Source organism: Haliotis rubra, unplaced genomic scaffold (assembly GCF_003918875.1).
Source record: "Haliotis rubra isolate DU_JTF1 unplaced genomic scaffold, ASM391887v1 Scf56, whole genome shotgun sequence".
NCBI classification, from domain to species: domain Eukaryota; kingdom Metazoa; phylum Mollusca; class Gastropoda; order Lepetellida; family Haliotidae; genus Haliotis; species Haliotis rubra.
The window spans coordinates 209,588-233,463 of record NW_025767257.1 but is presented as its reverse complement, the minus strand read 5'-3'; the positions used below and the strand labels follow the sequence as shown (position 1 = coordinate 233,463).

The following is a 23,876-nucleotide window of genomic DNA, read 5'->3' as shown; positions in this document are numbered from 1 at the left end:
AATTCTCAATCAGAGTGATGAAAGACATTATCAGCTCTTCAACGAATTGCCTTTGATCATTATTGACTATCAAAGTAGATTATCTCAGAATAATTTACTGTAGTCTTTCAGAATACAAAAACATTCTGTAAACATGTCAGATTTGTCATGTTTCTGGATTGGTTGAATGTTTCCCCATTATATGGGACAACATTGACAGGAGGGGTTAGATATTCATGTATTATAAGTATATAAATTAACACTGGTAATAACCAAATGAAGTATCTTTTCAGCCTCAAATTTCTTTTATCTAGTCAAATGTATAATCAAACTTGATGAAAAACAACAGTAAGACAAATGACATAAGACAACAGCAGTTCATAGTATACTGTTGTAAACAGTGTGGAGGTGATAATTCTGCAACAATACTGAGATAACTCACCTTGTAATCTTCCAGTTTTCATTTAACAGCCACTAGCTTATTCAAAAGGCTGAGAAATAACAGTTGCGTTTCTCAGGCAAACACCACTGATTGAAAACATATTTGTGTTCTGTTCTTAGACAAAAGAAAATACAATACTGACACTCAGATATCAACAAGAGACATCAAAATTTCAAAAGTAATTTCCTGAGAACTGTTTGTTTTCATTTCTGCAGCCTTTGCCTGTTTGCGTTTCCATAAAATATACATCAAGTGATCACAATGATCAACACATGTGCCTTGTCTGGCATTACTTCACACAAATACAGTACAAGGTGAACAAATACGAGTATATTTCCTATTGCCTAAAGACCTCATACCAATGGATCATTTTTCATAATATGTTTAGCAACATCAAAACATTTGATTAAAATAAAACTATTCATCTTGATCAAAACCATTCTATCACAAAAACCACACTTACAATTTGATTAGAATCAAGTTAATAACCTGTGACTAGTGTTCCATTTTGGCAAGCAGATGAATTTGCCACAAGTCAAATGCTGCAACATGCCATCTGGGAGATGTGTGTTCTTGTTATAAAATGCAATTTGCCTTTCAAACATTGACACTACAAAAATAAACTACATCACATTATTTTCAGGATCAATAAATGCAATGTCCATTTAACAATAAATTGCTATGTTTGTAAGTATCTGACTTTGAAAAATAAAATTTCACTGATGTAAATTATCGGTTCCTCTGAAATGTACAAGGCATCAAAGATTCCACAAACTACCATAAACATACAGGAATTGAACATGTCATCGAGATATATGCAAAAACAAATGGAGTTATTATGTGCTTAATCATAGTATGACTTGAGTTACGTCCCTTTGACCACAAACCAGCCACCACACTAAAAGTACCAGTTTGGGGTATTTTGTACTTTTATGAAGACTAGGTATTGCCATTTAGAGTCACAATATTCCAACTGCATAAATTATTGACAATGCCAACCTAAAAAGATGATGTGGTACATGTAGTAGAGTGTGGAATCGTTGACAGCCTAGAATAGGCTTAAGTACAAAGTGCTGTTTGGTCCATCTATCTAAATGCTTTGAAATGTTTCGACAACAATGAATATGTACACAATGAAACAACCAAATAAACAGTTTCACACTATAACAATTGAAAACTAACATTCAGTCAGTTTAACAAAAATACAGAAACACACCCTTTGTCAACTGAAGGCTGAATAGGAAAAACAATACATGACTAAGGGGCTGATCCTCATTGAGACATACTTGTTCAATATATACAACATCGGTACTGTGACACAGTGGAAACATAGGAAGACATTAACTTGATCATGTGGGCCTTCAGTGGTACATGTACAGTAAAAACAGAATTGCAGTAACAATTGATTCTGGGGTGGGATTGTAAGCATTATTGCACATAGCAGTAATTCCATGACACAGGCATTAACTTGTTCAGTTACATTGGGGTATAGTTACTATTGTTCAACATCTCAAAATGGAAACATTTCGCATTTGTCCTACAATTGACAAAGGGCATGGTTTACTCAGGACTCAATGGACTGGCAATACAACAGGGGAAAAAACATTGACAAAAATAATAGTCTCTTTCATAAATATTGAGATTCAGCCTGTCTATAGGGCAAGACTAGAACACTGACAACACAAGACACTGGTAATCACCACAGCAATATTGGTAGAATATTTCATCTGAAATGGCAACAAGAATTATTGCAAATGCAAATGGGAGCTATATGTGTTTGTATATATATATATATATACTTGAAAACTTCCACAGTGAGTACAGCTTACAGCATCTATCACAATGGAATTGCCCTAAGTCATCAGATGGTGATGCAGTCTGACACTCATGACTTTACAAGAAGCACGAATGAAGTTAAAATAAATATATGTTCATTAGGAACATTGCTGCCTCAACAATGACTTCTTCATTAAACTGTTTTGTGAAAACTGCACAATGGTATTATTCCAGCCCAGTTCAGTATCCTGATTATCAACACTGCTATTTCACCATTCAGGCTTGTTGGGAGCTACCATTGGTTCAGCACATTGGCTAACCTACAGCTTTTTCAAACAACCTTCTCAGAAAGTTTTATGAAAGACTCAACACGATAAATGTAACTTAAATGCTCAGTCACTAACTCAGATATTGTCCTCCTACTTTTTCATCAGACAAACAGAAACAAATCAATACCTATCAATTCCATTATCAAAATAACTTTTATATATGGTCTGCTGCCATAAACATGAAACAGTATCAGTGGAGGATTTGATGAAAACATGACAGTGGCAATGAACAGAGAACAAACATACAACACTTGAGAATACCCTGTATATATCTACTAGTGATAAAGTCATGAGTGCCTTGGACAACCACTTAGGCAGAAACAGTTTCCACTATGGATTCCTTGATGATTTCACCAAAGTTGTCGCTGCCCTTTTTGTCATGTTTCTGAGACAAAGTGTGGTTTTCTTGGATATCTTTCTCAGTTGCTGCTGGAGTGCTGCTGACTTTCTCTGCAGAGAGTGACAAAGATGTGTTGCTTACACTGCCTGTCATACAGATGTCAGGACCTGACCCTACAGAGGAATTGTCATCTCCAGAGGAGGAACCAAGAGCACTGTCATATGCCAGATTCGAGTCCAGGGTTGATCGTTGGTCAACAAAATCTGGGTATGATGGTTCTGAGAGGTTAGGGGACTGGCCAAGGATTGCAGACTGAGAACTGTCTGAATCCAAACTGAAGTCAGTATAGATATGGGCTGCTGCTCTGCTGGCAGTAGTGACATTGCTTACATACCCTGCATCATGCCGAGCCATGTGAGATGAAATCAGGGGGCACTTTTGTGCCAACTGGTCTCTGGTAGTGGTTGTCATGGTTGCGTATGTGGACACATCTACTTCTTTAGATATTGGTGGCACAGAACCTAGATGTTTTTCAGCAGTGTCACTATGGTTTTGAGGCTGTCTATGCCAATTACCTTTGGTTTGTAAGTTGGGGTTTGAAGAAGCATTGAGGGGATTCAACATATCAGATATTGGCTGCAACTTGTACATGTGGTTTGAGGAATTGTTCAGATCCATGTATTTCTCCCGGCTTTGATTTTTGGGCACAAACGTCCTTGCTTTTGACACTGAGCAGAATTCCTGATTTGTTTCTTCATCCACTGTGCCTATAGCAGTGAGGTTTTGATATGACTTTGGATAATCTGTTCCCTCGACAGAATTGTCACTAGAGCACTCACTGGCCTCAGAATAGCTCTCTTCCTGCTTACTAAAGTGAAAGAAGTTTGTAGTGTTTTCTGCATGATAAACTTCCTCATCACTATCATTGAACAACATAACACGAGGCAGTGGACTCCCATTGGTCTGAGTGTGTTGCTGTGGCTGCTGCTGTTGAATGTGATTGGAGGAAGTAAATGTCTGCTGTGGCAGGAGTGACCTCTGCTGAGCATACCTAACCTCTTGCATCATAGCATTACACATCTCACTGTTCTGGCAGTCCCGACAACTGCCTTTCTCGTTGCTGTTGAACTGAGTCCAGTCAATACTATCATTAGAAGATGACATTCCGTTCATACTATTTGACCCCTCTCGAGAGCAGTGACCTTTAACACTTGATTCACATTCCTTCTTTTCTAACTCTAGACGCATGAGTGTGTGGATGAAATGAGTTCTTACACGGATTGGATTAAATTCAATTCTCCCTGCCACATTTCCACAGCCATCTTTACTGCATCCACATGGAAAGGATAGCCGATCAACCTGACACTGAATACCAGCCAGACTACATGCACATTTCTCAGGATCGCAAAACACTTTACAATCACACCCACAAACTTCTCTTGATACTCGGATCTCCCTACACTCATCCTTCTCCAGATTTTCAATCTTTTTCACTCCTGATGTGCGAAGCATGTTCCTTCGCTGTCGAATGGGCACAGGCTGCAGAAAATAGTAGTCATCAAATTCACTGTCCGACTCACTCCCTGATGAAACTTCACCATCTTCCAGCATAACTGTACTCAACAGCGGGCTAGGAAACAACTTGCCCTGGCGCCTCTGTTCCGCAATAATCACACGATGGATTCGCTTTTGTTCTTTGGCATAATCTCTTAAGCTGAACTTCTCAACAAAATTGTGTTTGTTGGCCATACCTGACGAAAAACACAAAAACTTTGTCTCAATATGATCATGATGAGTGAGTTTAGTTTTAGGCGGCACTCAGAAATATTCCAGCTACATGGCGGTGGTCTGTAAATAATGGAGTCTGGACCAGACAATCCAGAGATCAACAGCATGGGCATTGATCTACGCAATAGGGATACGATGACATGTGTCAAACAAGTCAGCGAGCCTGACCACCTGATCCTGTTAGTCGCCTCTTACAACAAGCATGGGTTACTGAAGATCAATTCTAACCCGGATCTTCACGGGTCAATACAATCATAATTCATTTCAAAGGACAATAAATTATTTCATGTCTAGCAAACCTCAATAAGAACTAACAAAATCAGTTAGTTTCAAATTCTTAACTCTCTACCCCAATGGATGAAGTTTTCTTTTTGGACACACATTTTTAGTTGTTTTGTTTGTTGTTGTTTAATGCCGCCATCAGCAGTATGCCAGCTACATGGCTGCGGTCGCCATCAGCAGTATTCCAGCTACATGGCTGCGGTCAGTAAATAACTGAGTTTGGACCAGGCAATCCAGTGGTCAACAGCATGAGCATCGATCTACGCAATTAGGATAGGATATGTGTCAACCAAGTTAGCAAATTGGACCACCCGATCCCGTTAGTCACCTCTTACGACAAGCATTGGTTATTGAAGACCAATTCTAAAAGGTCCAAAAAGTTAACGTTGTGTGAGAATTGTGCTCGTGCGGCACTGAATTTACCTACGGCTATGGAATTACACAGATATATAGAATATTAAATTTCCTATCCGAAGATGCAAATTCAAGTACAAATACATAGATGTGTTTGAAAAGTAGACATTGTCAAATGTTGTCAGCAATATTGTTATGCATTAATAACATAGTAAATTTCTCCACTTTTTATCGTAAACCAAAATAACCACAGTGCAATTATTTGTTTTATGTTGCATCTTTAGGGAAACTGAGTGAATAAAATACTGTCTGATATCTGAACAACTTAATATATGAAATGGATTTGTATGCTTATGTATAACTATATACATTCAATGTTTAAAAATGGCTTACGATAAATGACAAAAATTGATTTTCCTCTCTGACATAAAATGACGACAGTGAGGTCACACATAAAGATAGGGGGTGCATAACTCTGCTATACTTAATTGGAGTGTAGATGTAGTTTGACTAATGTTGGACCATTATTAACAGAGCAGCAGCTTTATCTTCAACTGTAATCATATTACTGAAACAATGACTCCACTTTACTTATGTCATGGGTGTACATGCATTTCCTAGTGTCAGAGAGAGACCACATTGCTGTGTAGATTAGTAGATATTTCACCTAAATGTCGTTCAAGGTATACAAAACCTCAGTTTGTCAGTCAGAATTTGACACTCTTTTGGCAGAGCATGAAATAACTGATTTAGCATTTGAGTAACGCCCTGAATAGGTAAACAATATGACAGTTTTACCATGTATCTCAATGTGGTCAACACACACTTGTTCGGTTTCAGTTTCATGTAAACAAAAGATTGTATCTGTCCCTCTGGCATCCAGAGGGTTAACTGATTCAATAATGCTTTGTCTTCATGTTTTGTCGAAGTGACTGTCAGTTCAACACAAGCTGTACAGCAGTACTGCTCACTCACTCACCTAAAGTAGATCCCCCTTCACTGGGAACACATGTGAAGCCCTGCATCCTGGGGAAGTAGAACACTGTGACCCCTTGGAAGGCCACTGCCTTCTTTGTCCGCTTTGTGGATTCTAAACACAATTATACATCTATGAATAAACACAATAAATCACACAAAACAATAGTAAATCCCTGCATCCATTTACAGCAATGCTGAAAATTGGTTAGAACCCTGAAAATATTCTACTTTATTTCTCAGACCCGGCTTGGCATGTGGCCATTGAGATGACAATTCACCAGTATTGTCAGTTCGATTCCTGTCACCTATATTCTCCATTAGAAAACAGTTCGGTTTCGTGGCTGTCAGACTGAAGAACTTTATTGACATTGTGCAAAACAACAAAAGAAATTGACAACCTACAACCAGCCTTGACTAGGCAAAGTTTTCAGCTATATCACAATTTGCATACAACAGTCATCAACAAGAAAAGCTTTGATCTCCAGAGAAGCAGCTCTCATCCAATGAAAATCTTTTTACTTCTGTTGACTGCATTTGACAAATGTGCAAGAGTTACTTCCCTTCTATTGATTAATCAGTATGTTGATATTGGCAATTTATTACTGAAGAAATATCTTTTTTTAATCAATTTATATTAAAATCTGGGAAAAATCAGTTTGGTTGACCCATAATACAAGAAATGAAATTTGTCTGGCTTAAATAAAATGAAATCATCTTAGATTTATGATGAATGAAATCTTGTTTGTGAATAGTGTAACAGCAAACTATAATTCATGCCTACATTTCTTATTTTCCAAAATATTAAGTTCATGAGACCTTTAGGGGCAAGGTTAGGAAGCAAGTGCAATGCAAAGTTTCTTTGGAAATGTAATTTAGGAGTTTGCAAGTATTTGCTAAAACAAAAGCATTTACATCATTACCATTCACAAGTGCCGGGTGCCATTTAAGAGGAATCCATGGAAGAAGAATATCAAAGCTTAGACTACAACAGCCACCCACCCAATTTTCTATGTTACTTTTTAAAATATATTTCACGCAATGTATTCATAGCCCTTTAGTTTGTGGCTAGTTGATATTCCTGGGGAATAGTATAAATTTCTCCCACTGTTTTAACAGTTAATTAAAAGGGCATTTTATGATTAGCCAGGCAAGATTTTGAGCTTAGTTCTATCCCAATTTACAAGGACAGCACATAATTAATTAATACGGAAAGTGCACTGTGAAGGGGGACAACAAATGGGCTTCACAACTTGTACCCGTGTGGGGAGCCGAATGCCCACAGACGCTTTAACCACTAGGCTACTGATGGGTGAAGGGTATTCCTAACATATCTTAAGTTAACTACGGTCAGTTTTTAAATTTCAAATTATTATTAATTTATACGGATTCAAAATTGCTATCAATTGAACATTTGTTTTCAATGGATATTTTCAGTTTGGATGCTATGCTAAGCCAGTGAACAAACACAGTTTTCATTCATCTGTGGTTCATTTTGGAAGCTAGACTTGAGTTGCACAAAGACACATAAATGCATACTAAAACATGTTCTGAAAAGCATGCTTGATAGCCATTTCAACTGAAAACTAAAGCAAGTTCTAATGAAATGAAGAACAAATAATAACAAAATTCTGTATGTCATTAACATGATAAGTATTAGCATGGTTAGATTTTATAAAAAAACAAACCCAAAACCCTTATGATATGCTTTCAACTTGCATACAAATGACAAAACAGAACGAAGAAATAAGTACAGATGTAATGAAATTAAGAAGTGGGTCAGGATTTGGCTCTCACTTCCTTTATTGGCCGTACCTTTCTTGGTTGTGACATCTGTGCTGCCATCAGTGCCCACGCTGCAGCTACTGTTGCTGTCATCAGTCTCGGATGTACGCGGTGGTGAGGACGACGTGCACGCCACTGCCGACGTCTCCAATTCCTCTAGCTTCCTCTTGGGCATGTTGGGACAGGTGTTAGCCCTGCTGGTACTGGCTGTCAGAGTTTCTCTGGGGCATGGTCTGAAGAAACAAACTACTGTCAGAGACAATCTCTCATCACCCCCACCTGGTCAGTTTAGTCAACTACTGATCACCAATGAAACGCAGATATATGAACTTATTTCATAAATTTGCTACCAATATGTTCAGTGTTTGACACTGATCCATTATCCAAATATTAGTACACCTATCTGGTGCACAGAATAGCCACTGGTCTGATTTTGAACACTACTGTTTGTTGTTCTTGTCAACAATCATACACGTAAATATTTTCTGTTTTTAATCGTCTTAAATGCAAATACATTTATAGTGCTTTCAAAAAAGTTTCGGAGATGATTCAACAACATACTGTCACTGGCCACCAGTCATTTGCATAGTCGACTAAAAAGATATATTTAATAATATAGCATACAACTTCTCTGATAAAATGTATTTTATCACCAAAATAGGTTGGTGAGCAATTCTTTTTGAAACAGTTTCAAAGAACAAATATCCATTATCTTGAAAATCAAAATTACAGAAACATTCTTCCAAATATTTTGGAAGCATAAAAGATATAAAATCAATATTCATTAACAGCAGTTCCACCACTTTTTAAGCCAGAATTTACCTGATTCACAGAAAAAGTTAACAAATAATAAACCTTGTTCAGTACTATTAGTATGTGATTAATACACACATCTGTGTGTAAAGTTAACCAGGTGTCATGCGTAATGAACACTTTTACTTGATCACTTTCAAATCCCTATTCTCAGCGTGTCAAGAAGATCATTTAACTTGTCTCAAGTTCACCTCAAGCAATCATTCAAAATTAGGGAAAGCAATTACCCACTTAGCAGACCAGAAAAAGCCTGTCTCTCCTGCCTGGAGAAATAGCACATAACATGCAATCACAGACTGATTCCCCAGCTTCTTCATAAGTCGATTAAATAATGACAAATATTGATAAGTGTTTCACCACCCTTCAGCTGTTTTGCAAGCCCCTAACGTGACAAAAGCTTTGTCGACAGATCACGCTAATTGACTCGGCCAAGAAGCGGAGATTAGATCAACCTACAACCTGCTTGTAATATTTAAACCAATGAGAATTAATTAACGGCAAAACACAGCGGCGGCAATGAACTTACCCACGTCGGGACTCTTGTATTAAACAAAATCAACACCGAAGTGCTCGAAATCGCAGCTTACTACACAAGTCTCTTAATCACACCGCTGTCTTTTTTCCTAGCGGCTTTCTACCGAGCAAGTCCATCTGCCCGTAGTCTTAAACTCCAGTATTTACAGGCAGTCTTGCTGGTTTCCATGGCAACGCATCCCATTCCACTATAATTTGACAGACTCGACTAGCTAGCCTCATTCAGCAGAGTCAGAAAATCAATACTGGCTCCCTGTCAGGGACTTTGTAGGGAGGAATGATCAATATTTATAGCCTGTTTCTATTTCTTCAATTAACTGGGGACTACCAACTTTCACAATGGACAAAAATTAATTTAATGACTTTGCTAGCAGAAATATGTCACCTCCCAGTTTCAGCAATCGTGTACTGAAATTACGACATTATAAATTTGAAATAAATACTTTAAGTTCTCATCTCCTCCCAAGTGAAATCTGATGAAGTTTTAAAGAACTTTAGACAAGCTTGATATAAGTAACATCCTTTTCACACTTGAATTCATAAATGTAATTTTGACGAATACTGACAACTTAAAATATTTTAGAAAATCCTTTTAGGGAGTAGACATCACTGCAGGCATGTAGTTTTCGTCTTGGTAATCAGAAGGATAAAGTCTGTTTCCATCAGTGAGAGCATAAATCGTGTCATCCAGAAGAGTGGGCAGCACTTCCAAATCCAATTACACCGACCAGGTCTGCCCTGACCAAACCTCGCACACAACCCATTGTCATACCAACACAATATTCACTGGAACATCTGATGGGGGATTTCTCAGTATCATTTTAAGCCTGGCAGTGTCAAGCCAGCCATAGTTTAATCACAGATTCATCTCTATCAACACACCATGCAATTAAGTCTTAACTGACAATACAATAGACAGTGCAACAAGAGATGACTAGTATAGTGTTCACACATAAAAACTGAACATCAAATCATATTTCAGTATGTATAGTAATGACATTATCAAACACATGTTTGAAACAAAGTCCTTGTGATGACAATATACTGGTTGAAAGAAGGCATGTCATGTGATATTACAAGAAAAAAGATATACCAGGATCACCTTTAAATAGGGGTGGGTATTGCAGAGAATTTTCATATTGCGATATATTGAGATGCGGAAGCATATATTGCGATATGTATTGCAATATATTGCAAGGATTATGTTTTTAACAAAAACTACTTATAATCGAGTTAATGCTTGATTATAAAGCAAAAACACAACAAAATCACTATGATTGATTAACCTTTTATAAAAACTCTTAATCATGACAAAATAAAAATTGAAGTAACATTTGGCACTAATGAAACAGGGAAAAGAACAATTAAAAAAACAGAAATATCCGAAGATTTCCGAGCGTTACGAAGTTTTCCGAATGCATGTCAAAATACCGGTTTTCGATCAGCGTATCGCAATACGTATCGTTTTCATGTCTGAACCGGTAAATACCGGTGTATTTCCTCATGAACACAGTACCATATTCACCATAATAAATGCCCTGAAGGATTAGAAAATGGACAAAGGTTGTTAACATACAAAAGTTCAGTTTACTCCACATAAGCAGTTCAAACATCTTTCATACTAGTTATACTGCAATTACAAACCCCTTCTAAACTTGTTTTTCAATAACAAAAAAAAAGCTGTAATATGCACAAAACATACAGATTCTGGAACAACATGTAATTAAATATGTTTCAAACAAATAATTCATAATAGCATATCTTAATACACTGTAGTTTTCCTGCAGTGAATGAATCTGGGTCTTGTTGTAACTATGGAAGGCACCCATAGAATGTACACCATTTCTTGCCAGTTTGTTCAGACACCAGTCACAAGATCACTTTAACCATTGGTCAATGTGAGTCAAGTTTATGACTGTCTACATCACTGTAACTAGGCACAAAGACAATTTGTTTTGGAAATGTTGGAATATGAATAACGTATCGAAATGGTAACATCAATCTCTCCCAAACTCGGTACATTTCATGGCAGGTGTCAGATGTAATAAGATGACCATATTGTTAGTTGATTGACATTCCAGCCAACCAATGATCAGAATATTAAAACTAATCAATGACAGCTTGGGGATTGTCATACTGTAAGCAAATTGAATCAGTACATGTTCTTGCTTGTAAATGCTTTTTGGGTTTAAAGTCTGCAACTTCTAATCATGTAGTGCGAGGAGAATGTGGTAGATACTCACTCTGTATAGATAGAAGTCTACAACCCGCCAGCCCCAGTGTCCGACTGTATATTTCACAATGACTTTGATTGAAGTTGTTATATGTGACATGTGACATGTGACAATCTTTGCTGTTTACAAATATTATGTTTGTTAATAATTTCAATGCCAATTATAAGAAATGTTAAATCTGAAATGTGTGTTTAATTTTATTCTATGGGTCCTGTGAATTTTCAATGGGTCAGACAGACATCTGAAACTTACAGGACCCAGTGTCCTGTTACTTTGAAACACCAGAGCTCCACATAAGATTTAGCTCATGTGGGTACTGTACCCACTGTATTTTTTGGGAGTGGGTATTATGAATGTTGAATGGGTATTTCATTTTCCGTTACCCACAGCTTTCAAATATGTGCATATTTCAGTCATTTTACTCACCTAAGTATTATGTCATTGAGTAAGTTTACTAAACAAGTATGTTCTGCCTTATGTCATACCTAATCAAAACTAACTTAAATATAATGGAAATGATTTCATAAAAAATCACTCATCCTATACTGACAGTTCAACACTTGTCATATACTAACAGTACAGCTTGATAGCAATCGATGTCTTTTTCATTACGCAAGCAATTTTTATAAATATATTCCGTACGCATTTGTTTCAAACTTTTTGCGCATCTAACATTTTAAATGCGTAATTGGTACGCAACAATTATTTTTCAACGTGTAAATGGAAATTTTCTATGCATATTTTACCCGGATATGCAGCTTATCTGGGCCTCTGAACACCATTCGTGAACACTGTATAACCGCTTATAAAGACTGTGTAAAATAGTGGTTAAAGTTACTTAATATGCCAGATTACCAATTTCCACAAAAATGGTTATTATATGTTGTTGCAATTGTCAGTTAATGTATGAACATGGTTTCGGTTATATTTGGGAAAGATAAAAAGTAGATTGTGCTGAAGCTTTTCTTTCAGTTTGTTTTCCGGTTTGAAATGTTCATTTGAACAAGAATGGCATACATGTTTGGTTAATTTTTCTCATTTTAACTCGCATATGCTTTACAATCAACCTTTTGAATCAGAATTTTATCTTTCACAGAGCTCCACATAAGATTTAGCTCATGTGGGTACTGTACCCACTGTATTTTTTTGGGAGTGGGTATTATGAATGTTGAGTGGGTATTTCATTTTCCGTTACCCACTACTTTCAAATATGTGTGTATTTCAGTCATTTTACTCACCTAAGTATATGTCATTGAGTAAGTTTACTAAGCAGGTATGTGTGTTCTGCCTTATGTCATACCTAATCAAAACCAACTTAAATATAATGGAAATGATTTCATAAAAAAATCATTCATCCTATACTGACAGTACAACACTTGTCCTATACTAACAGTACAGCTTGATAGCAATCGATGTCTTTTTCTTTACACAAGCAATTTTTATAAATATATTCCGTACGCATTTGTTTTAAACTTTTTGCGTTTCTAACATTTTAAATGCGTAATTGGTACGCAACAATTATTTTTTCAATGCGTAATTGGACATTTTATATGTGTATTTTACCCGGGATACGCAGCTTATCTGGGCCTGTTTCATTAATTACAGTACATAAATTTCGATTTGCACTTGCAAAATTTCGTTCACATTCTTTAGCCATTGAGAGAGATAGATATCTTAATGTACCAAGGAATGAAAGAATATACATATTGAGACAGAATATCATATTTTATTGATCTGTACAGTCTTTGATAATCCATGTCAACGATACATAGCCAAGAAATATTATGAAGGTCCTACTGTGACAAAACATAACATGCTCGTGTCTTCTAACCAAACCATCTGTTAGAAATTTAGACTGTTTCATTTACCATGCCTCGCAGTTAAGACATGCTATAGTAAAGTGAACTACCTCATGTACATCTCTGTAATACCTACATCTATATACTTATGTGTAATGGACCAATTAATGTTGGCCCACATCTGTACTGAAATAAAAAAAGAACTGACAGCTTGTACACATTGGGCTACCATGCCACAGAGCCAACCATGTCACCAAGCCTGAAGAAACCATTTTGTCTTCTTTTGATGGACCAATACAACCCATGCATTACCATGAACACTACATTTTTCTCAAAACAGCAGAAACTGACAATGAGATATAGAAAACCAGCATGTTACGGCTGCAATACAGTGTTTATTAGCTAAAAGGAACATAAATGATATTCCTGCTATGTAGGATGACTTTTCGAAGTGACAGACAATCTGTGTATGCCAGCTGCTAAATTGAAAGTGTTTACACAGAAAATCATAACTACTTACGTTTTACTATCGTCCAGCAGTTTTTTTCTCCAATTTTCATCGAACATTCACTTGTACAGTGAGTGAGTGAGTTTGGGTTTACGTCGCTTTTAGCAATATTCCAGCAATATCACGGCAGGGGACAACAGAAATGGGCTTCACACATTGTACCCATGTGGAGAATCGAACCAAAGTCTTAGGAGTGACGAGCGAACGCCTTAACCACTAGGCTGCCCCACCGCCCCTTCACTTGTACAGACAATACGTGCATGTTAGTAGTTACATGCATAGATACATGGTACTTGCAAATAACTAGCACATAACTAGAAAAAAATTCAATTACAATAGTAACAAAAATGTTAAAAAATAAATAAAAAAACATAAAAATCACCAGTCAAAGTAATATGATTGTGGCTCCCACAATAGAATGCCTGGGGTAACCCTGACTTGATAATAATATAAAGATTTTGTCTTCATACTGAACAGTCAGTGTTGACACTGAGCACATTGAACCATATCAGAGTTACATTTGGACAGGCGAAACTACGTTTGGGAGTACAAGTCGTCCTCTTTTTCACTTGCATCTGAACTAGCCTTTGATATTCCTTAGGTTTATATTTGCAATATCATCACTTGAATGCAAAAACATTTGTGTAAAAGTGATATACCAATGTACCATGCCTTACATTGATTTCAAGTTGTCAACTTTGAATGAACCTTTCCACCTCACTTTAAAGTTTCTACACCACGTCAGCAGTCATTACTATTAAGTTTTGTCAATACAGACTAGGAGTGGTTTGAATGTTAACTGTCACACTTTTCCAAAGGAATGGCAAAGTTATCTCCCTTGAATTGTTCACTATTTCTACATTTCTTGTCATACTGAATGCATACCTATCAACAAACATTTCATATGCTTCAGGAAATACTAGAATGTGTATTAAAACAAATAAAAAAGATTGGAAACTGATAACCTTAAAATAATGTTTAGAATTAAGTCAGCTGCTAATGTACTAACTGATGCAGCGTTAGATCTCCAGAACTATATTTATGTACCCTTCAACTTCTGAAATTGTATCATGAAGTTATTACAAAAGCTTGACCTTCATCTTATATTTTGAAGACTGATCAGTCAACGTGGCTTCACTGATACTAAAATATATACATGGAAAGAATGGGGCCACCTGACAAGCTAATACATTTGCCATAATAACATTGAGTCTTGGAGTCACAATTAAGATGATTTTTTTTCCTTTTGACTGAGTGAAGGCCTAAGTAAATATCTACTAAGACGTCTACTAATGTTTTGAATGCCTATCTGATTACTAAGTAACCTTGTGCATCTTGCATCATGACACAAGAGTCAATCTATATTTCCTCACTACATGTGAAAATATGCTGTCTCTTTGGCTGGTTCAAGTATGCAAATTATGTGAAATCCGGGACTGCATGTACTTTGCAGAAAAGCTATACTAACAGCTGCTACATGGTCGACAATGAGTGTTTCTATTGCTATTGCATGCACATCTGATGTTCTAAAACATGTTTAAGATGCTATTTTTCAGCATAGTAAATTCATAATGTATGCAGTATGCTCTATTCTTATGAAATTATCCATCCATAACATGTCATCTGTTAAAAGCAGTTGTAAGCATTTATTTGCCACGTTTGCCCCCTGCCAGCTATCGTTTGATATACTACTAACATTTGAGCAAAATTGAAAAAGAACAATGGTTATCTCTTGTGACTGAATAAGAAAACAATTCTCTGCAAGGGTGATGTGATACTTGCTGACCTTGTATATATGTAATATACTTGATTTTGCCTGCACACGAAGGGGTGACAAGTACTTGTTGTCCCCAGTCAATAACTGACAACATGTCATGTCATAGGTGAGCATGAATCAGGTATACTATGTAGCAGGTTGAGTCCTGCTTAAGTAGGACATTGGTAATAGAACAGAAATTTATATCAGAATTATTCAGTTTTGCATAAATTCATAAGGTCAAAAGACAAAAAATCATGAACATGACATGTTTTGTGCTAATATGTATGAACAGCTCATGCTAAATTTCTAGCAATAAACATCCTACAATCACCTGCAACTGTCCAGTGTGTTAAAGCTTCATTCTGCACCTAATAAATATCCTGGACTGATTTCGTAACAAATAGTACAGATAGATTCGTTTCAACTAATTTGAGTATGATTTTCCCATGACACTGTCCTTATATCATAATGAAGGTATATCATTTCAAAGTAATGGGATTGGATATGAATCAAATCAAATCAAATCATATCTTACTCATCTACAAACAAATTCTGTGGGATGACAATAAATGGGTCCTCCGTAATTTCCTCCATTTAAATACCACAAACACACAGCAGTGTTCAAAATACGAAAGCCAGCATATATCTTGGGGTCTGACATATTTTTATATATTGGTGATTAGATACTAATCAGAGCTTCCTTAAACTTACCGGTACTACTTGTATGACTGTAGGATTTTGATTTGGTACACTACTAAGTTGCAATGGTGCCAGCCATAACAGAATGAACACTGAGCCTCCAATACATGCCAGCCCTTAACAGATGCCGAGTCAACAATCTGACTGAAATTCTAAACACCCAGATGACTAATAATTTAAATGGGGGTTGTTGGAACTGAATGTATATGTCAGGGTACAGATTGCGATCAGTCTCTACTGGTAGAATCTCCGATCCTACTAGTAGAGATTGCAATCGGAGTCTCTATCAGTAGAAACTCTAATTATATTGAATAACCTATACAATCGCAATCTCTACCAGTAGAAGCTCAAATCTGATCCTACTAGTAGAGATTGCAATCTATATTTAGAAAATACAAAATGTATTTTCATATATTGTAGAATGACATCTTCCATTGAAAAGTGCACACTGTTTGTATAACTTGTTTACAAACAAAATGAAAATAAAAAATTGTTACTTCGTTTTCATTTATGATTGTTATTGTAAATAAATGTTACTCTAAAATTAAAGGGTCACTGATCCAGAGCGATTATTGTTTCCAGCCAACAGTCTAATTACGAAACCTAGCTGCAAACTGGTCAGCCCCTGCTCCCTCGACCGTGACGGACACAGGGACTGGGCTACTGCTCACCTTGGCAGAATTTCTTCAACCTACTCAGTGGGACATTAGGAAGGATGGATGCCCATCACATGCCGTCATTTGAAAATATCCCCTACAGTTCTAGTCTGATTGTAATAAAGTATCCCAGCAGTGTAGGCTTTTGCAGATTTTCAGATTTTGGGATGGTATAGTGACTGATCCAATTTGATCCTATTTCTGTGTTTTTTACCTCAATATTTAATCATGTAAAAATATGATGTCTATTATGTATGCTATGATATCAAAAACACACATTTCATATACTAGTATTTGAATCCATAAACTAAATAACCCCACTTTGCCATTGCAAAATAAATCTGAAATTTTACTTAGGTACATAGGTATATACAGTTTTAAACTAAGTACACAGCACATGCTTACATATAATGTAACAATGAAGTTCTGTTCGTATCCTCAAAACAGTGTCTGCCCATCAGTTTTTTTTCAGGCAATTGAACTTGCATGCAATACAGCGATTACTACTCTCTTGCTGTAACCCTTGTTTGGTGGTAAACCTACACGTTATTTGTCACCATTCACTTCGTGGTCAGTTAATGAATTTATAACAGGTATAATTAGTAACTTGGCATTTCTTGTGTCTGGAGTAAATACTCACCATTATAAATTGAGGTCTGATGTGGCAAATGTTTTACATCTTATGTAATATGCGCAGATTGTTACATTTCCAGAAAGCTATTGTTTATCGTTTGTTAATATCATGTTTTTCTCTGTACGATTATTATATCTATAATATATCTGTATTCCGGAGCGGTATTCATATAAGCACCATACTGCTTGTTTACCAATCCGGTTCCTCTTTTGGAAATAAATATGTTTAAACCATATGCGCATGAAAGTGCAGTAAGAGGAATTATCAGCTGAGTTACAAAACAAACATCGATCAAAGGATTAACCGATAACACGCTGATTGATTAATTGCTTTTATCTTACACAGCGGATTTGTCAAAAGGTGTTCATGTATGTAGATTTACTAATCCATACTGAATACACCCTGTCGTAAAGTCTCTTTGTAAAAACAACGTCCTTCCTTCAAAGGATTAACCACCAATACATTGATTGATTGCTCATTATTGGCTACTAAATTACTTTTTTAAAGAATGGCGGACATCATGCAATTAGTTGCCAGGTGTGCTATCTGGAGTGACCAATGGGACCATACACCAATGTGAAAAACCTGAATCGATAGATCACTTTTTCGCATATTAGACTGTTAAAAGACAAATGGCATGGAACAGGATTCTTTGTCAGCTGCAGATGAATGGCATCTCATTCCTTTATGTGGATATTGATGGATACATTTCCCAAACAAGGTAATAGCCTGATATTGTTGCTATAACTTTAGTCTGTTTTAATTTTAATATTTGCATTTTGTTTTTATTTATTTGTTATGGCATTCAACAGAATCATTTTTTTGCTGTGAAGTGTAATGAGACAGGCAACATACACTAAGTCGCACTTAGGGTGTGTGTGTGAAATATGATACACGTTGGCAATCTATAAAATGTCTAGATATTGCAATCATGTTAAGTATAAGCATTTTTTACCACTGGCTGATGGTTAAACTTAAAATGTTTTCATTTGTTATCAAAATAATGCCATTTAATACAACATTCAGATTCTACCAGATCACAATCTCTACCCTGACATATACATATAGAAACATCAGTACTGTAGATAAACTATGTTCATATTGTATTGTGTCATAGTTCTAACCAACCACCCCAGGGGCGGATACAGCTTTTTGAGAAAGGTGTGTTGGGTGTGTGTGTGCACACTAATGAGAAAAGGAGGGGTGCACACAAAAGGGGGAAAGGAAAAACATCCCCTCTGAATCTGCCTATGTGACCCCCATCTAAATATGGGTATATATGTTCCATTTCACTGGTCTTGTCACAAGGACAGAACTAGGACAACATAAGTCAAACTATCCCAGGCATAGGCAACATGTTCTTTAATGCTAAAACATGGGAAAGGGGAAATTTGTATTGGCTATTAGACTGGTGGTAAGTTCTCACCCTGTTGATATGTAGGTTACCTCAACAAAGCCATAACATTAGTTAATCTGTAGTAACATGAATTGGGTACATAAATCCAATTTGGGAATTCTTACTGACTTGGGGCCAGTGAAAGTTGGTGAGAATTATATTGTAACTGAAATAATGTTATGAATAAGTTTCCTTCATAAAGATATATTCAGCTTTTACTATTAACATTAACTTTAATACTATGTAATCTGTGCCGAAGTCTACACAGATTTTGCTTAAACAATGAAGGAATTATGCATCTTTTCATCGGCTAGTCCTATCGTCATAATATCAGAGAGTGATGTTCCTCTCAGCATGACCCTTTGAGAATATTATCCACAGAAAACAAACACGACAAAATCAACTCACACCAAAATGAAAATTAGACAACTCTCATGACAAAAAAGAACTGTCTCCAACAAGATAATGCTTGCACTAAAGCTAAAATGAATCAGATACAATAAGACCATATATGTCCATCATTTTGCTACACTAAATGTACAGCCACCGTAGGTATATAAGTTAGTGTGTGAGCATGGTTTTAATCCACATATGACAAAATCCCACCGATGTCATGCCAGGCCACACCAGAAATGGGTTTCACATTTGTACGAGGTAGGGATTTGAACCCGGGTTGAGGTTACAAGTAAACACTAACAATTAGGCTGTCCCATATTGGTATAGCAATCAAAATTGACCCAAATATACCAGCTTGGACATCTAAAAACAATCAGTCTTACCAATCTGTAATAACATAAGCCATCATTTTCAGTTTATCTCCCCCTTCACTAATCTGCCAGGTGCACTGATCCCATCAGTAAAACCATAAACAGACAATATGTTGTAGGTGCCATACGAACAGTACATGTTACTGAGAGACAAATTAATAGGTTAACCTGTGCAGTCTTCACCAATATCAGTACATTCAAGCAGGTGTATGGGCAATATATCTTTTCTTGTGAAGACTGATATATTCTATGTCCTGAAATGTGATTTAGTGATGTGTCAGGGATGACCACAACTGCTTATATTGCAACAGTAAAGCATCTAATGGGCTTCAAAGGCAAGGTAGTGAAATCAGTTCGACTGTTCCTTCTGGATTGCTTCTAATTTTTAGGCTAATTGCAGGCATTTCAATAGTTTTAACCCGAAATAGGAATGTCTTCTGTAGTGTTGGGCAGTCAGTTAATTTAAACATAGCACCAGAACGGAGTAGGTATGCCACTAAACCAGGGAGACAAAAATGTTTGGACATTGTGACACAATGCCAACAAATTATTACATTAATTACATAAGATAATATTCGACATAAAGAGAGATGGAATCACTGAAATCTATTTTGGTATTTGTGAAATAGAAGGCTAGTGCACTGTGCAAAAACTATATTGCAAGGATGACAGTGGTTTAAGGTGTTTATTGCAAATTCAAGATGAGAATAAGACCTACATTTGCCAGCATGTCGTGAATTAAATGACTTGTGGGTTTTTGTAATGACATGTATCATAAAAATTACCCTTGACATAATGAAATCTGCAGACAATTCTAACTCCTGTCCTGGCTGACAACACAATAACCTATACGTACATTAAATACACATTTAAGGATCCTTACTAGTGATTGAGTGAGTTTAGTTTTATGCCGCTTTTTAGCAATATTCCAGCAATATCACGGCAGGGGGAGAACAGAAATGGGCTTCACACACTGTGCCCATGTGGGGAATCAACCTGGGTCTTCGGCATGACGAGCGGATGCTTTAACCACTAGGCTACCCCACTGCCCCCGGATCCTTACTAACCACATTTATTTTTGTTGAAAACCTCAAAGGACTTATATCTCACAATTACTATACAGTTTGCATTGGCAGTGACATGCATGTGTATCCATGTTTAAACGCTCCACTCAGCAATATTCCAACTAATTGACAGTAGAGACAGGACCAAACAATCCATGGCTGATACAATGAGCATCTATCCACTGTATCAGAGGATGATTACAAAATCAACAAGCCTCATCGCACAATCCATTTAGCTGCCTCTCCTGGCCAGCATGGGCTGCCGGGAACCTGTTCAACACTGAATCCCTGCAAGGTCTGATAGGTAAAACTCATTTTGAATTTCATTCAACTATAGCCTTTTGTGTTTCAATTATCCATGATTTTTCCCAAACAAACAATTCTTTAACAGCATTTTTCTCTCGCTACTTCAACAGATGTCTGCACAAAAAATGTCAAAATAGTAATATAATAATCATATTTGATGTTTTTGCATTACACATGCATGACTTTTGAGCAGTCAACATTAGCATGTTCTATTATACACTTTAGTAAACGTATTACACACACACACACACACACACACATACCATTCAACATTTAGTAATAGTAATAGTCCGCTTATATGGCACTTACCGGTATATCCAGGCACATTACCTGCTCATGGTGCTATAAGCATTTACTATCCCCAGTCATAACAAACTATCATACTTTCCAATACTTTTTCAACTCCCTGGGGATTATTCAGCTATGCTGCCTGTTAGTGTTAGGCGCAATTAACTAAGCACTCACATTGCTAGCACATCCTCACGGGTACCCATTTTACAGCTGGGTGAACTGAAACAATGTGGATTTAAGTATCTTGTCCAAGGACACTTCGCAAATGTGCCCACCTCAGGACCCGAACCTAGGTGTCTCCACAGGGGATCGAACCTGGGCCTTCAGCGTGATGGCAAGACGCCTTACCACTGCACTATTGTGCTCCTTTGAACCATGCATATACATAGATTGTGTTTATTGGGAAGGGGGTAAGTGCGTCTTAGTTAGGGCTGGCTACAAATATCAATAATCAGAAATATCACTGATGGGAAGAATTATTTATGATTATCAACAATAAAACTGTGTCATCATTAATATCTATGTAAAAATAGTTTTTAAATTTACACACACAACACACAAAGTTATGGCTTAATTCATGGGTCAGTTATCTTTAGAAAGCTGTTTTGTTAATAATACTTGCAAAACGTGTTCCCACTCACAAGTGACATGACATATGTTTTGGGATTTATTTCACTTTATTTTGCACTATAGTTTCGCTAAAAGTTACTTCTCCAACTTTTATTGATAATCGATGGATGTTAAGTTATCGATCTCTATAGATCATGCCTACACAAGACTAGCCACACCAAGCCTTATTAAAATATTTGTAAGAAAATCAAATGTGATTATTGACATTATATTTCACTCAAACTGATAAATGATCAAAAAACTTAATACTACTTCAGAGGAAAGTTCTAAAGCATTGTTGAAGATAAGTCAAAGTGGAAAGATACTGCCAGCTTTGTAAATGAACAGATTGCACACATTATGAACATCTGTACCATACAAATCTTTTAGAATGATGTCTTGTTTGATGGGAAAATGTAATTTACTACTATTTTAAGTGCACAGTCTTAAAATAATTTGATTAGCACCTATAATAACGCAATACAACATTTATCGAGTTATTGGACACATTTAATGTGATAAAATAATTTGGATAAATGGTATATTTCAAACTATGACCTGTATGTATATTTCAATTTAGCAACAGAATTGTTGGATGGTAAATTTGAAATATTATTTCTAATGAAATCACATAAAAGAAAATGTTGGTGTGAAAGCTCTATACTATTATATGCTTTATTCCATTAACAACCACAGCGAAACATAAGCTAGTTTTGGATATTCAGTTGGAAAAGAGCTTTCATGAAAGAAGATGCAATAGAGGACCACTAGCTTGGCAGAGTGTGTCATGTCATAAGTTGTCGCATTACACATGGATGAAACGATTCCAACATCATATTATTTCACAAGGGAAGTATTCATATTTCTGACAAAAAGATTGACCACTGAACAGAAGCCATGAACACCTGACCAAATTTTTAAGGATCTAGTTCATAGGTGATCATGTTGTCCAACTGGAAAAGTAAGAAATGTTTTCTGGTACCAGATCTATTTGTTTTAACATTTATCACTTGCTCATGCAAATGCATTGAAATTAATTTCTCATCAGTTGATTTTGTTTCACTTTGCTTATTGATGACAGTAACCCAGCCCAATACAATATATTGACGGCTTTGACATGAGACTCGGAGCTGTCAGATTTAGTTCAGAATGATTCAATTCTTATTCACTAGAAGACACTGTTCTAATCATTATGATATGTATTACAAGTTTAAGCAGGAAATTTAAGATGACTATGAACGGACAGCTTTGTAAAAACATGTAAACAAAGACCGAAAGACAAACACCTTGCAAATGTCAACATTACAAAGTTATGAATCTCTACCTGACCATGCTATCCTGCTATGTTAACAAAGGATCGACAAAACGTCAGTTGTTTACCAAAGGATACGAGCATTACCACCGACCATTTCAATACCCAGCAATTGCAATAACCAAATCACTCCAAACATGTGATGTTCCCGAGACAATTGATGGTGAGAATTTCGTTAAAATGAGGGAAAATTCCATCATAGATTTGACTGTGAAAAAGTTTATGCATGTGAAAATGCGAGATCATCAAATCCCGATTCATACTTACATTAGGAGCTTTCAGTGAGATATAACACGTGTTGTTGATGACAGCAGCCGACACAAAGCGTCTTTAATTGTCCCCCTTACCATTCATGAGCCGGGCCAGTTTAATACGGATGAATTAATAGCCTAACTCTTGATAAATCTACGTGACCTTCCACAACTCAATATGCATCTGGCTTCCT

The 23,876-nt window shown here is 36.4% G+C and overlaps 1 protein-coding gene across 1 annotated transcript; it reads right to left on the bottom strand.

Moving 5' to 3' along the window:
- On the bottom strand, nt 1–23,876 carry LOC124253954 (cysteine/serine-rich nuclear protein 3-like). The gene is made up of 4 exons (XM_046687802.1): nt 23,699–23,876; nt 8,081–8,283; nt 6,270–6,380; nt 1–4,617 (listed from the first exon to the last, which is right to left on the bottom strand). Exons 2-4 carry the CDS (start codon nt 8,223–8,225, stop codon nt 2,837–2,839), a joined length of 2,037 nt encoding a protein of 678 aa, XP_046543758.1. The 5' UTR covers nt 8,226–8,283; nt 23,699–23,876; the 3' UTR covers nt 1–2,836.

Bases quoted from the DNA above. Each gene is read 5' to 3' on its own strand.
- LOC124253954 (XM_046687802.1), bottom strand. From the start codon at position 8,225: ATGCCCAAGAGGAAGCTAGAGGAATTGGAGACGTCGGCAGTGGCGTGC. The intron at 6,381-8,080 runs GTACGGCCAATA...AATTGTGTTTAG, and splicing joins AGATGTCACAACCAAGAAAG to AATCCACAAAGCGGACAAAG. The intron at 4,618-6,269 runs GTGAGTGAGTGA...GTTTTTCGTCAG, and splicing joins TGAAGGGGGATCTACTTTAG to GTATGGCCAACAAACACAAT.